This window comes from Oncorhynchus clarkii, chromosome 13, assembly GCF_045791955.1.
Source record: "Oncorhynchus clarkii lewisi isolate Uvic-CL-2024 chromosome 13, UVic_Ocla_1.0, whole genome shotgun sequence".
NCBI lineage: Eukaryota > Metazoa > Chordata > Actinopteri > Salmoniformes > Salmonidae > Oncorhynchus > Oncorhynchus clarkii.
This window is the reverse complement of record NC_092159.1, coordinates 25,754,602-25,770,329: the sequence shown is the minus strand read 5'-3', so window position 1 is coordinate 25,770,329 and position 15,728 is coordinate 25,754,602. Positions and strand designations below refer to the sequence as shown.

Genomic DNA, 15,728 nt, shown 5'->3' with positions numbered 1-15,728 from the left:
TATAGGGAATGGGGTGCCATTTGGGACGCAGTCAGGGTCTCCTTTGGGCTTTTCGGGGCAACGGCTTTCGTTTACCACTAATTTCTTGATAAATTAAAAGGAAAAATACCATTTGTGTGAGTGGGTAAAGAGAGGGAGTGGAAGAGATAGGGGTGTGAAAGGAAGAAAAGGCCTGTGGTTCCCTGCTGGAGGGGCAAGAGTGCTGCCCCATTTCTCACCAGGATTCCTGGTACACACACACACACACACACACACACACACACACACACACATCCGCAGCCAGCTTGCTAGACCACATGCATGAAGCTTTACCAAGTCGTTGAGAATCGATACGGTGTAAATGGAAGACACTGTGCTCATAGTTCTAAATCCCACTTAACTGACCATGCACACAAACACACACACACAAACATTTTACTCTCCAGAGAACCTGGGAATGTCTATGGTCAACTCTCTCTCCCTACCTCTCTTCCTCCCCCCCTCTCTCTACCTGGGTTATCTCTCCTCCCTCTCTCCCATATCCCATCTGCTGCAGGCTGAAGCCACCCAGGTTCAGTGGTAGGTCCTGGCAGCCACCTTGACCCCCATCGAGACATCCCGATTTAGCCTCTCCTTGTATGGAGCCTGGACAGAAAAAGGGGGGAAAATGCCTACATAGCAAAATCCTCTCAGTGTTTCTCTCTCAGTGCCTGCTGGCCAATTGACTAGCTTGCTAACTTTGGCCAAAGCTGTAAATCAGATATGTCTGTGTATGTCAGATATGTCTCCCTTTCCGTGAGGCTATGGACACAGATAATATTGCCTCCCTTTTTACTGCTACTACATTCTAGCTCTCACTCACGTCGGTAGCCATGAAGTGCTTTGAAAGGCTGGTCACGGCTCACATCAACAGCATCCTCCCGGATACCCTGGACCCACTCCAATTCGCATACTGCCCCAACAGATCCACAGATGATGCAATCTCAATTGCACTCCACACTGCCCTTTCCCACCTGGACAAAAGGAACACCTATGTGATAATGCTGTTCATTGACTACAGCTCAGCGTTCAACACCATAGTTGCCCACAAAGCTTATCACTAAGCAAAGGACCCTGGGACTAAACACCTCCCTCTGCAACTCGATCCTGGACTTCCTGACGGGCCGTCCCCAGGTGATAAGGGTAGGCAACAACACGTCTGCCACGCTGATCCTCAACACTGGGGCCCCTCAGGGGTGTGTACTTAGTCCCCTCCTGTACTCCCTGCGTGGCCAACACTCCAACACTATCATTAAGTTTGCTGATGACACAACAGTGATCACAGACAATGACGAGACAGCCTATAGGGAGGAGGTCAGAGAACTGGCAGTGTGGTGCCAGGACAACAGCCTCCCCTCAATGTGAGCAAGACAAAGGAGCTGATCGTGGACTACAGGAAAAGGCGAGCCGAACAGGCCCCCATTAACATCAACAGGGCTGTAGTGGAGCGGGTCGAGAGTTTCAAGTTCCTTGGTGTCCACATCACCAACAAACTATCATGGTCCAAACACACCAAGACAGTCGTGAAGAGGGCATGACAAAACCTTTTCCCCCTCAGGAGAGGGGATTTGGCATGGGTCCACAGATCCTCAAAATGTTCTACAGCTGTACCGCTGAGAGCATCCTGGCCAGTTGCATCACTACCTGGTATGGCAACTGCTGGGTACAGCTTCTACCCTCAAGCCATAAGACTACTGAACAATTAATCAAATGGCCACTGGACTATTACATTGACCCCCCCCCCCCCCCATTTGTTTTGTACACTGCTGCTACTCACTGTTTATTATCTATGCATAGTCACTTCACCCCTACCTACATGTACAAATTACCTCGACTAACCTGTACCCCCGCACACTGACTTGGTACTGGTACCCCATGTATATAGCCTCATTATTGTTATGTTATTGTGTTACTTTTTATAAATGTTTTTATTCCATTTTTTACTTTAGTTTATTTGGTAAATATTTTCTTGACTCTTCTTGAACTGCCCTGTTGGTTAAGGGCCTGTAAGTAAGCATTTCACGGTAAGGTCTTGTTGTATTTGGCGCATGTGACAAATATAGTTTGATTTGATGTGAATGTTAGCCAAAGTCTTTATCACAACTCACTTCACTCGTAGCGACTGACAGGAGAGTTAGGGAGAAGTTATCTACAAAATAATTTTCACTATAGCTTTGATATGCCTTGTCAAACAAACACACACGTACGTACACACACCCGCATGACAACTTCGGTGGAGTCAATTCAAAAGTCATTTCAACAGCCAAATCCTTCTAAACCCGCTAGGCAGCAGTGGAAAAATCCCTCCCTCATTGCTACATTTCAGACTTGTCACAACAACCCTAAACACCCGTAAAGTATAACTGAGGCTAAAGGGCATGACTTGGAGCTCAAAATGGCCGCCGGTATTGAGGTCTCCCTGCTTGGCTTCTAAGAAGTGTAATGGTGATCCACCACTCTACTCACCGTTAAGTGCTGGAAGAGCCACGCCCTCATGATGTTGGTGGCCACTTTAGGGAAGATGCCTCGCTTCTTGTTGTGACGATCCCTCTTTTCCTTGTCAGGGTCGTCGTCGTCCCCAGTGCTGGGAGAGGCCACCCCGTTGTCCATGCAGTCACCTGTACAAACAAAGGCGACAGTTTGTGTGGGTGAGTGGTTTCGTTGGGGAGCTAAGGAGGGAGGTTTGGGACATTTCGGCTCCAACCTGGCAAACGACTATCTCCTCTTGGGCAAACAGAAAACAACTGCTAGTTTAACTTCAGAAATTGTATTTTTTAAAACAAATTTCCCCAGGTTGTGTAGGGAATAAGGACGGACCATTCTGCTACAACCTGGCTACCGACTATCTTCTCTTGGACAATAGTCAACTGCTCATTTTGCTTGTTGTGGAATGACAAACTTTATATTTTGCATGATTAGCCAGCGATCGTGCTTTCCTGGCCTTGCTTAAGCTGAATGTGTTGAGTTAGTGCATTAAAAGATAAATGTTTTCAACCAAAAGGAGAGAATTCTGCTGCAGCAATCTTGGGCAAAAGACAGCAACTGATCATGTTTTCTACAGACATTCTACCCTTTTTACACAGTTTTATCACAGCTCTGAACATATGGATCAAACTGCAGGATGCCGTAATAGAGTTACTGCTACACAGTCTTTCAGAATGCGAGGAGAAAGCTCTGAAGTTGAAATATGGATGGATCTGGGGGGGGAAATCTATTTCTCTCCACATTTCAAACGATTGACTCATCAACATCTTCATCCAAGAAACCTTCACATATTTATCAGAAGAGAGTGTCTGAACGAATAGGTTGAGTCTTCAATGTTCCATACAAAACACTCCCATGTACTGCACACGTGATGCACCAAACCTCCCCAGAACATATATATATATATATATATATATATATATATATATATATATATATATATATATATATATATATATATATATAAGGATTTATGAATATACATCTCAGAAAGCTTTTAAGCCAGGGGTTGAACTCTCTGACTCACTGTACTGTGGGGTTGAACTCTCTGACTCACTGTACTGTGGATTTGATATGACCCACCCAGAGCACCATCTATCCACCCCCAAAATCCATACAGTACACCTCCAAGATACCACAGACCTCGAGTGCGTCCCAAACGGCACCCTATTCCCTACATAGTGCACTACTTTTTGACCAGGGTCCATAGTGCTGAACTCTGTAAGGAATAGGGTGCCATTTGGGATGAACCCGCAGTCCAAAACCAGCCAATGATTTAATACCCAGTTTGTTCCTCTCGCTGTTTTTTACTCTAAAGTCCGCCTCTTATGTTTACTTAGCTCCCATCTGGCCGAGGGAGCTACACTGCTGGCCCTGGGTTCACAATCCAAGATGTCTCATTGGACGTGATTGCTCCTTCGATCTCGCCTGGTCTCAGATCGGTTTGTGCTGCCTTGCCAACTCCTATGGTCATTGTTTGGGGCACGCCGAGGGCTTTGCTAAAGACGAACTGGATGAAATGCTGGATTGAAGGTAGCCTGGCCCTGGATCACGCTGTACTGTCTTGCCAACTCTATCTTAGGAGTTGGCAAGACAGCACAACATATCTGGGACCAGGCTTCCTTCGATCCAACACTAAGTCCATTTCATATTTAGCAAAGCCCCCACTAACTGCTAACCTCTCCACCCAAATGCAATTACAAATCATGTCGTACGCAGTATTCTTGTCAAGTGCCATGTAATGAGGTTAATTTTATTTAACCCCCCCCCCCCCCTTTTAACAGCAACAGGCAAGGTTAGAGACAGTCAGTTAAAGCCGAGCAGAGCAGGCATATGGCAGCAACTACCGACCACATGAGTATAATACCAGTGGTGACTTCACTAGCTGGGAGGTTGACTTCGCTTAGGCTTCTCCTGCCATTACCTTCACCGCCAAAACAGAGGTGAGATTCTACTGGGACCGACAAGAGTCTGAGAAGGTGGAAATAATCATAAAAATTATGCTGAAGTCCATAAACAAGCTCTCGGCCTCATTAGGGGGACGACGGCGGACTCCCTCAGGCTGATTTACACTCCGCACTGCGCCGCGTTGCGGCAGCGTTCTCGAGCCCAAACGCCACGAGGAGAGATATGCCGCCGCTGGGGTGACTTTGGGCCCAACCTGCTAATGGTTTGTGACAGCTCCGAGCTTCACAGCGACAACTTGGGTAGCGGGTGGAGACGGAGACGGGGGATACGCGCTCTACAGTGACTAGAGCTGCACATGTCAAATCCTCCTCCTCCTCTACATCCAGCTGTGTGTGACTGTGAAGGGGTGGGGGGGTTGTGTTAAAAGACGAAGGAAGGACCAAAGCGATGCAGTGGCTTGGGGAGGTCCGGAGAAAGTGGTAGTGGCAAAGGGAAGTCAACGCTACGCTTTGCTTTCCTGTTTGGCATCCAGTGGAGGAGTGAGGCCTTACAAAGGAATGTGTTGCCCCTGGAAGAAAAAAAACTCTGAACATGAAGTCAGCTCAGCTGTGGTTATGCAGCCTTGACCATGCACACGCCAAACCAAAGGATTCATTGCTCACCCTCGCTCTCTTTCCCTCGCTCTCTTTCCCTCTCTCTCCCCCTCTTCTTTCTTTTATTCCCTTTGCCCTCATTCCATTCCCAGCCTTTTTTTCTCCTTCTACCGTTCAATATCGCTGCTTGCTCCTTTCTCTTCCAGCGTCAAGGTTAAGGGGCACAAAAATCCACTTTTCACGCAAACATTGTAAGTCAAGCTGCCGAAGCTCGGCGCTCGCAGCGGCTGCTGAGCTTTCAGAAGTGCTTGCACAACATGTTATTGGCCATGGTCTGGTGCAAGGGGCCTGGGAGGAGAGAGGACCTTTTATTTTGCACCAGGCTTCCGCCATTGGTCCTTTCTTGCAAGACGCACTTCCCTATAGGAGCAAGGTAGCCATGTGACCATTGTCCATTGACCATTGGCCAATCCAAGGGTCTGTGAAGAACGGCCTCGCTGCTCAGGCCAGGCTTGTGATAACTTCAAGCAACCATAAACAACAAAACACGGACAATGCACAAAGAAAAGATTGAGATGAATTGACTACTTGTCTTGGATGGACTTTCTCTATTGGCTACCTGCAAGCTCAAATGAACCGAAGCTAAATGTTTGACCAAACCGCAGACATCCCCATAGCGATGAACTAAGTCGTTGAAACAGTTTGCCTTCTTTGGGACATTATTTACCAGCTTTCCCTTTGTTTTCTTTCTTCCTCCTCTTTTTCCCGGCAATGACACCTCCCCTCCCTACAGGTGAGAGATAGTTTTTCTTTCAGTTAAAGTGGGAGATAACAAATCTCTCCTCAGGTATGTAATCAGGTTTTTCCTGAAAAGTCAGAAAACCATGACTATCCAGTGGTAGCTTCTCTGGTCCTCTAGGACTATCTACGAGATGCAAGGAACAAGTGTTAGGGTATTACTGGACGACATACCATAATAGGGATCAACCAAGAATCCACTTTCCAATAGAAGCTCAACCAATACATTTCTGTCAAATACTACCCTTGATGGAGCCACAATTCCTCAACCATCCAAATGGGGAATAAAAAGGGCATTAGGGGTGTTTGTGTTCTGGGCCTTGTGTTCTGGGCCTTGTATTCTGGGCCTTGTGTTCTGGGTCTTGTGTTCTGGCTGTGTGACTGTATTTGTGCTTGGGAGTTAAAACACACAGATGTCCCCGAAGCAGTCCACCCGTGGCGGTGCTAAACTGAAAATGTATTCGGGAGATAACAAAACCCCTGAACGCTTGTTGCACTTGGCACACAAACAGCACTTTGCAAATGGCCCTGGTAATAGGTGATACACATCTGACTGAAACTATTTGGACAGTGTGGTGGGAGTCCACAAACCCAGAGCCCTGCTCATAAAGACGGCCAATAGCAGAGGAGAGAGAGTCCCTTTTAGTCTTCTTCTCTACCTCAACCATTAGGAGCTAGCCTAGCATTTTGTGTGTGTGTGTGTGTGTGTGTGTGTGTGTGTGTGTGTGTGTGTGTGTGTGTGTGTGTGCGTGCGTGCGTGCGTGCGTGCGTGCGTGCGTGCGTGTGTGTTGCTCTCTGTTATTACTCTTTCCCCATGTCCAAATAAAAGAGGCGCAGAGGCTGGTATATAAATCGTCGCTCAGTCGACAAGAACATAATGCGCCCTTTCTTCCAGATCCAGTCCCAGGCTGAGCTCAGCACTCACATTTTTCTGTCAACCCTCATCACTCACTCTCTCTTTCTCTGTGCTGTCTCTCTTTCTGTTCAACATTACATCCAATCCAAACTCGACAACACGTGACACTCACTCATTGGCTTGACATCGGATCCGTCCCAACACTGTCTCGCTAACCGGAAAGTACTTGATAGGCGAACACGATAATGGTGGACACCTTTCTAGTATTTCTACCTGTAGGTGAATCTGATCTGTCCCAGAACTCTAAAATAGCTTCCTCGTTCCTCCCACTGATATGAAAGTATACTTGAAAGACAAAAGCAATAGTGATGGACACTTATCCTGTTATCTTACCTATCAGTGAGTCCTTACCTTCTTCACTGTTGTTGTCCCCACTGTGTGACGTGTGTCCCCCACTGGAGGGCCCGGGCGTCCCCGCCGAGCGAACTGATGCCGTGTCATCGTGGTCTCTGCTCCACGAGATCTGATTGGATGACATGACACCAACAATCAGCCAAGAAACTACCGTATGAATACGGTTTACCACAGAGAGCGCGTCAATTGTCTATGCGCCATGTAGAAACCAAGGGCTTTAACAGGAGTTAGTCATAAAGAGTAATCCACGGCCGACTGATTAAAAGAGATGTGGATGGAGACCCTAGGTACGTCGGCACGAAAGCCGCATTCTTAGTTTCCTTACATATCATATCCATATCATATGCAGTACATATCATGTGGAGGGAAAAGGAGAAACACTGTAGCCGCCTGTAGTAAACAGCCCTGTACACACTGGCTAGCTACTCCCCTCAGTTGGCGGCGCATCGTGGCCAACTCAATGCTAACTCCAGGTCAGAATGCAAACCCTTATTACTCATAATTGTTTTTGACCAGCAAATGGATAATAATAAGTCCTCTTTGGGAAGGAAAAAAATGATAAATATATATCATGTATTACGCTGCATACCAAGAGAATGCCGTCAGGCTGTGGTAATCTAGAACATATGCTCGGAACACAAATGGTTAAAGCAGCAATGGCCAACTCCAACAAGAGGGGCTCCCAACGAAACGAGCCAGGGGGATAGAAGAGAGGGAGTGAGTACAGGACTGAAGAGATTGGTTCAGTCAGAATGGAACCGCTCCTGAGAGACCAAGGGTGGCAAGTACCGAGACACACACACACACATGTACACGAACACGCACATATGCATATTCCCACACACACACCGCCAACCACCTCCCACTATTCACCCATAATCAGTGTTAGGTAGTCCCTATGCAGCCCCACTCGAGAAGAGAAACTAAGTGTGGGATTAAGTGTGAAAAGGGTACACTATTGGGCTAGAGGTGAGGGGACAAAGTGCCTGTAAGGTAGGGTGGGTGTCAGGCGGGTGCTGTACCATGGATGGACTTATGGGTGGGAGAGTAAAGGCTGGTGGGACTGGTTATTGGGTTGACCTCCACATCCAGGGGCTACACGTGAGTGTGCTGCTTCATAACATATGCCATTTAGCAGACACTTTTATCCAAAGCGACTTGCATGTTAGTATATGTAACCCCAGCGGGAATCGAGCCGACGACAGGCTTTGCTAGCGCCACACTCTTACCAACTGAGCCACACAATTTGTTAAATCAAAAGCATAAGTCAAGAGTGCTTATAAGACTCAGGGGACCTGCGCTCATCATTGATCGCGGTGTTTGATCGATCATAAAAACACTCTGGCAGGTGGCAGCACACCGTCAAAGATGACCGTCAAAGTGCAAATCAGCGGATGTGACAGAAGTACTACTGGATGGAAGTCTCCCTATCTGATGGAAATGAGAGGACTGAAGGGGATACGTGTTCATTAGTGGATATATAGTAGTGTGATTCACACTAGAATACAGCATAGACTTGGATAGAGGATCATTTTATAATACAGAGCTTGGAACCCTGTAGTACAGTGAATGGGACACTCAGAGCATCTCAACAACAGGCTGACATAGGCTAGGGAAGCCTGAGTTTATGCTCGTTGCGTTGGTAAATTAAAGGGTTAAATGGTTAACAAGTTGCTGTGTGGCTGACATGGCACTCAGAGGAAGGGATTCCATATTCTTAAAGCCTTGCTCAAAGAGTGGGTGCAACGTGACTTGAAAACTGGCTTGGTTGCATTCACACGAAAAAGGAGCAGACTTGACTCTTCACCTCTTGTCCCTTTTTTGATCAATGGCATCTTTTTTCAAGCACATGCAGCACAATGAACATAATTAACACATAAAAACACCATAAAATTGCATAATAACAATTAAAATGTTTCCCATAGTCCCCCTAAGCTTATTCAAGAAGTTATATAATATAAGCCAAGCAACTGTTTTCTGGGATCCTTACTTCAAACACGTTTTTTCCAAAACATATTAATGTTCATGTCCGAAAAAAGATGAAACAATTTATTATGCTTTGAAATGAAATGGAATAGAAACTTTGTTCTCGTGGTCATTTTGTCAAATGTTAGGCCTACATTTGATATTTGATTTATTTTAAAGTCGCTTACTAATCTATATCACTAAGAGGAGGCCAACAATTTCCTAAATGATATGTTTTCCATAGGCCTATCCATTTTGATTAAACGATCTGGACAGCATAAAACGCGTGCGACATGTTCTCTGTATAGGCCTACAATTCAAATGCACTTAATAGACGACACGTATTAATACGCACGTAATAGACAAGAGCTTACCTGATCAAGGGGCCCAGACGATCTTGTAAAATCTTCACTGTCAGATTTATTTCCACCGTCCCTGTCGTCTATGACCAAATCAATGGGCATTTTTCCTTTCAAGCAGCTGATGTATCGATGACAGAAATTATCGCATAACTCGTGTACCTGCAAACACAGAGGACAACCAAACATGTATGAAAACTGAGTGAGCACTATACCATATGGGAAAGCCCTAAAAAAATAAAATGTAGGTGGTGGCAATGAATGGTAATTATAAAGAATAGCCTATCCCTGGCCTTGTGACAGGCCTAAGATACTATTCAAGCAAATTGGCTTCAAAAATAGCAGAACTACATTACATCACAAGCATTTTACATTACTTGTAGAAAAACGAATGATTATTTTATATGTCTTATTTTTTGTATATAATTGAGCGAGAACTGTAGGCTACTTTAGCAACTTGTTCTCCTCACTACTGAAAGTTGCAATACAGGCCTAACATGAGCAATATGGCGACTATTATATAAACGCCCTCGCCTAATATTCTGCAAGCGCATCCATCAATGACAACATTATCAACTCCGCAACATGAACATTTACTTGGGCAACCAAATATACTACCGCCACTATTACACCTCTACTACGGAGTTATAGCCTAATGCTATGCATCGTCGCAATCGATGGTGATAAAATATACCGTGCATGAGATGGGTATGAGTAAATATACCTTCTCCAGCTCGAGCAGATGAAACCGTAATACTTGAATTGCTTGTATCATCTAGAAGGAAAACGTTTGCATTAAAACATTTTATTCACATTTTGGAGCGTTACATTATTATTAGCATTACGTGTGTGTGTGTGTGTGTGTGTGTGTGTGTGTGTGTGTGTGTGTGTGTGTGTGTGTGTGTGTGTGTGTGTGTGTGTGTGTGTGTGTGTGTGTGTGAGAGATCATTAGGATTAAAATAATTAGCATGAACGCAAACAAACTTCATGACAAGAAAATCGTTTTGACAGATTACGATTACACGAGCGTGTATCTGCTATGACACCATTAATAACAAGGACTGTGATGAAGTCCAATTCACACTAAAGTGTTGGCTACTGTAAACAATTCATGAATGTATTCATAGGTTTGATACTGTGAAGGGCCTAAAGCAAGTGAGTTCTTACCAAGTTATCAATTTCTGGATTTGATGAAAATATAGGCTTCTCTGATCGAATCTGAAACAAAAGTGTTAGCAGTTCACTGTTCACTGAGTGTCATACATCATTCATAACCATGGTGTTCACATGCATAGGACAGTTTGTCGCTTACAAAGTTTCCACAATGCAGAATGACAAAACATCTATATATGCACAACTGTTATCTACCCTAGAATATACGAATTTGAACGAATTTGAACTTCAACCAAAACAAGTAAATAGATATGTCCAACCTGTTTTGAAAATACTGCTATATCCTCATTAAAAGACTCGGAGGAACACACGTCGCCTCCAGCGACCCCAGTTTCTCTCGGCGTGCAAGTTGCTAATTCACATTTTTCAAAAATCAGAGCTAGAAGTGGGAAAAGAGGGTGCCTAAAAGGAAGAGAGAGGACATTAACACTGTACGCCGCCTTGGAAAGTTTGCGAGTCGGTATAGGCCCAAACTAAGAAAGTAGGTTACATCGGCTTTCACTCACATTGCCTACTGTCTTCAGTTGTAAATTGAATAAATATTGCACTAATAAAACATTCAGAAATGTATCAGCACAATAATTGCATAAAAGTAGGCCTAGTCTTACTGCGTGAAATACTGTATGGCATCCTCAGCTCTCGAGTGCCTTATTTAGAACACGATTCAACATTTTAGGACAACGAAATAACGCCACATTCTTCAGTGAGATTAGCTCAGGCAAAAAAATTACATTCTGAACTTTTCAATAGAGTTTAAGACTATTAAATTTGGCCTGAAAATAGGCCTATATTATGGCACACACATATAAACAACGCTGCCTATACATTTTTTAAAGTATAGGCAGGGTAGTTTGAGAATGTGTTTGATGTACAACTTTTTAATTCTGAGAGTTGGATTTAGAAACACTTAGGGAGTTAGGTTATCTATCTCGAACACTGACTCCTGCTAAACAATAGGATACATCAAAATCGTTAATTTTGTGAATGCAAAATAACATTATAGTTAGACTGAAAGCCAAATGCAAACATAGCCTATGCATCTTTTTCGAAAACTCAGGGGACAATGTCATAATTTAACATTTCAAACAGATATACGTTTTAACAAGCCTATATAGCACCATGCGTAGTGACCGAACACAGAAGAGGTTATAATTAGCGAGAATTTCTCAAAGCCTCCCTCTCTCTTAAACTTCCATCGCTCACATTTGTGGTGCTTGATATCCCCAATGGTTATACACTTTATGTTGGCAGTAAAATAAACGTACCCGTAAATGGCATCTTTGTCTCTTTTTATAGCGTCGTTGACGGAGGAGCCCATACTGGGCGGTATGGCACTGGCGTGTGTTGAGTGCGGGTACTGGTGCGAGTGGAACTGGGGCCCGTGGTTCAGGTGAACCGCCTGCATGGAGCGCGCTGCATGAGGGTCCCCGTACATAGTCGAGGGCAGCCCTACTCCGTCCATTCCATAGTGGGGAAGGTCTTCATACTGTCAAAAGTGAAAGATAGAGAATATTCTAAAAGAATAACCAATGACACTGTTGTGCTACCTCTCCTGATTTTGAATGAAAGCCTGTGTTGATAATAGCTAAACTAAATGTAATAATGTAATAATACTGACAATAAAAACGAATTATAAAGACTAATAACAAGAAAAATCTATTAACAAAAATGGTAAAATAGCTTAAATTATGTTGTTGGCAGTCTATACTAATTATAGCAATTAAGTTTAGGCCTACTAAACTAGTATATAAAATAAGTGCTAATGTGTTAGTTACATGATGCTAATAGTAGCATGTTTAGTGGTAGGAATAATATTAGTGGCAATAAAAGCCTATGTTGATCGTCTAATTAAATATCAATGGAAAATGTTCATTGTTTGTGGGTTAGTGTTGAATCATTAACATGTTAAAACGTTGTGAAAAAGAAGTTCACTTTTATGTGTCTACAACTTTCAAACGGTTTTGGTATGCGTAATTCTTTCAGGCGAATAGAACTACAGGGTCTTGCTTAGACAAAACAATATCACAAATGTCTACACTTTTCAGTCTGTATTCTTGCTGATAAAGAAATCAAATATTGTTCTGTTAATCTTGACAAAACTAATAGCTTAAAGAAACGTTTAAAATGACAGATGCATTTTTAGATAGGCTAATTGTTCATGCACGGCTATACGTGGCCTATCTAAACTATTTCGAGTATATTTCGAGAACGTTTTGAAGTAATCAAATATTTGTTATTCTAAATGTTGAATTGATTTATTTGTATGTCATATATCAGATAAGAATGTATAAATATTATGAAATGTTGAAAAATACAGATATCAACAAACTAATCACAAAGCGAACATTCTTTACATAATTCGCATATCTGTAAAGACTGAAATTGCATACACACAAAACATTTGTGAATTGTCGTTCATGTTCTTGTTACCAAACCTACATAATGGTTTTTGTAATCTTTTAAATTGAACACTGGTCCCCCCAACATTAAACATTAAACACTGGCCCCCCCAACATTAAACATTAAACACTGGCCCCCCCAAAGACGGATGCTGCGTTTATGAAATGCAGAATATCAAAACACATGGCATAATAGTACAAATTAATTATGTGATGAAGTTTGCAGTCTGCAGTCTATAGCTCTTTAGACAATATGAAAATGCAATTGTTTATTCTACTCACAGACGTTGAAATGCTGAATAGTATAGGCTAGCACGTAGCAGAAGTATATTTTACGATTTATAGCTCTACCAAAGGGCCGAAACAACCTCTTATTGCATAGCTGCCTGCTTGTTTTACCATACAAATGGAGAATTGCGCACAGTAATAAGCCACGTCTCAATAGTAGCTTTATTGCCATTGCTAAAAGTTCTGTCAATACACACCCGTTGCGCCATCGGCCTGTCACTCTCGCCGATTCCAATCGGACTCTAAACGTCTTCTACGAGGCCAGGGCTGAGGGAAAATAAACACCTAACTCCAAATGCAAGATTAAGAATATTGTGCTCGTCTCTCCAGAGAGGATGGTTGCTAGACTGCCAGCATAAATCCAGCAGTAGATAAAAACACCACAATCCAGTACAGAGCTCCTTCTCTTTCTCCTGGAGACCGTTCATAGACAAGCGACACTCGGCTACGACTTCACGCTTGAGACTGGTGTAAAATGCCCCTTACAGAAAAATAAAAAAAACATTGATACTCTAGTCTCGCTCAACAAGCAAGCTGTCAATCAATATCGAGGTTGTCAAGTTGCTTAATTAATGATGACTCGTCGCGCTCTTCCCTCACTTGGAATTCTTCAGATATTCATGTAAAGATGTTCAAAAACAGTCCCCATCGTGTCCTCGATCACTTGCAACTCCAGTGAAGGTTTTCTTTGATGCAATACCATCCAAGTGGAGATCTAAAGAAGGAGGGGTGATATTTTCTTACTTAGTTTTTCTTAAAGGAGCCGTCGACTGTCCGTGGGTGTGTTGGTGGATCCCGATGTGCAGTGCGAATGCCGTGCTTGGGTCTCCAAATGCGCGCGCGTGTGTGTGTGTTGTTGCAGGGCGCATAACGCAGAGAGGGTAGCTTTGACCAATTTATGCCATACCGGAAGTAGTGGTGGCCATAACTGGTCACGTATTGGAATGGGCCACATCAAGTGGAGAACCAGGTGGGGGCGTTTGATAACTGTAAAAATAGCAGATATTCAATCGCAGATATTCAATCGCAGATAGGGGTTGCATTATCTGGTGGTCAACTGGAAGTTTTGCTGTGGCAATAACGAGCACTCCTTAGGTTATTTAAATAATACATATAAATATTAACAAAAGATAGGCTATAAATAAGCAAATAACTGACCATGAATAGAAACAGCTGTCCATTTTCCCCAAAAAATAAAAGTAGTCTAACAAATAAGCTATTCACTTATTTTTTTTTCTCAGGTTTATAATAGCACTCTAAAACATTTATTTTATTGGAGGTTGTGTGTCAGAATTTGAAACAACTTCGCATAATTGATTGACAGACCTTCTGTCCAATATGACAGTAGAAGTGGGAAGAGAATGGGCGCAATTAAGCGTACATCAAGCTACAGGCCTCTGTTCTCCAATACAAACATTGATGGTTTGGTGCTTTGGAGACATGGACAGCATTGTGTAATGAGAGCTTGCAAATAGATGACTGTACTTGTAAGTGTCAAAAGACAGCCACTGAACTACAGCCTATCAAGTTCAATAACTAAAGTTCCCTCGCCGACCGTGCATAAAATTAAGAATGTCTTTATTCACTGTACGTTGTAGTCTGTAAACCCTTTGACGTTTGCGTAGGGAACCAACAGAGTATTAATGTTATCGGGTCAACTTTAAATGAAGATTGGAGGAGCAGTGATTTAAATATGGCATGAAAGCCGTATAGAGTTTGTCCAACGTGTTATCCAAAGACGCATAGCCTTGCCAAGATTCAAACTGGGAGGCTGGTCGGTGGTTGCCTTCAAAATACGGTAGCTTTACCCAGAGAGAGTGGCTACCTTGTCCATAGAAAAAATAATTTGGCCTTATCTCTCTCGAGGATTTACCTATGAGTAGATGGAATCTTATCAACCTCTTAAAGACTTGGAATATGTGAGGTTAAGAACATATCTCATTCATTTTAAATTAATTAGATACCTCGGCGGTAGGATATTAAAAGCTATTTTCAGATTATAAAATATATTTGATGAAATGAAGCATAGCTGCAGGACGTGCAGGCAGGCAAGACCGCTTTGAAACCAAACTTTTGATTTATTCTGTAATTGGTTGCATGAAGAAGCTATCCAATTATGTCCTTATAATGACATATATTTATTGAAGGTACTATTATTCATGTATTTTTTCTGCCAATCTTAGACTAAACTCTGGAAGTTATGGAAGGACTTGAAGGAGCCTAAACCAAAAGTGTAAGAAAGGTAATTAACGTTTATCTGTGTCTGTAGGCTACTTTTACAGCCTTTATTAACACTCCTAACATGTTTTGATATAAGATTTACTCAGACCACAATCGGCAGGGTTATTCATGTCTAGTTAAATAAAGGTTCAATAAAATATATATATGTAATAATTTCATGTCTAGGCTAACCAAAACGTGAATTAGCTCATTTGGAAGACCCACATTTGTATTGTGGTCAAGAAAAAAACAT

The 15,728-nt window shown here is 42.9% G+C and overlaps 1 protein-coding gene across 2 annotated transcripts in view; it reads right to left on the bottom strand.

The window, feature by feature from the left end:
• LOC139424708 (homeobox protein Meis1-like) overlaps window positions 1–13,945 on the bottom strand; it is a 37,666-nt gene extending 23,721 nt beyond the window's left edge. Inside the window, exons 1-8 of one of the 2 annotated variants that reach the window (XM_071176792.1) lie at window positions 13,453–13,945; window positions 11,834–12,054; window positions 10,829–10,970; window positions 10,563–10,613; window positions 10,120–10,170; window positions 9,411–9,557; window positions 7,069–7,180; window positions 2,485–2,636 (exon numbers count right to left, since the gene is read on the bottom strand). In XM_071176792.1, coding sequence (XP_071032893.1) covers window positions 2,485–2,636; window positions 7,069–7,180; window positions 9,411–9,557; window positions 10,120–10,170; window positions 10,563–10,613; window positions 10,829–10,970; window positions 11,834–12,054; window positions 13,453–13,464 — 888 coding nt within the window. In that variant the 5' untranslated portion in view covers window positions 13,465–13,945. The remainder of the gene's footprint in view (window positions 1–2,484; window positions 2,637–7,068; window positions 7,181–9,410; window positions 9,558–10,119; window positions 10,171–10,562; window positions 10,614–10,828; window positions 10,971–11,833; window positions 12,055–13,452) is intronic. The other variant, XM_071176793.1, reaches the window with a different exon arrangement.
• Window positions 13,946–15,728: the final 1,783 nt, after the last annotated feature.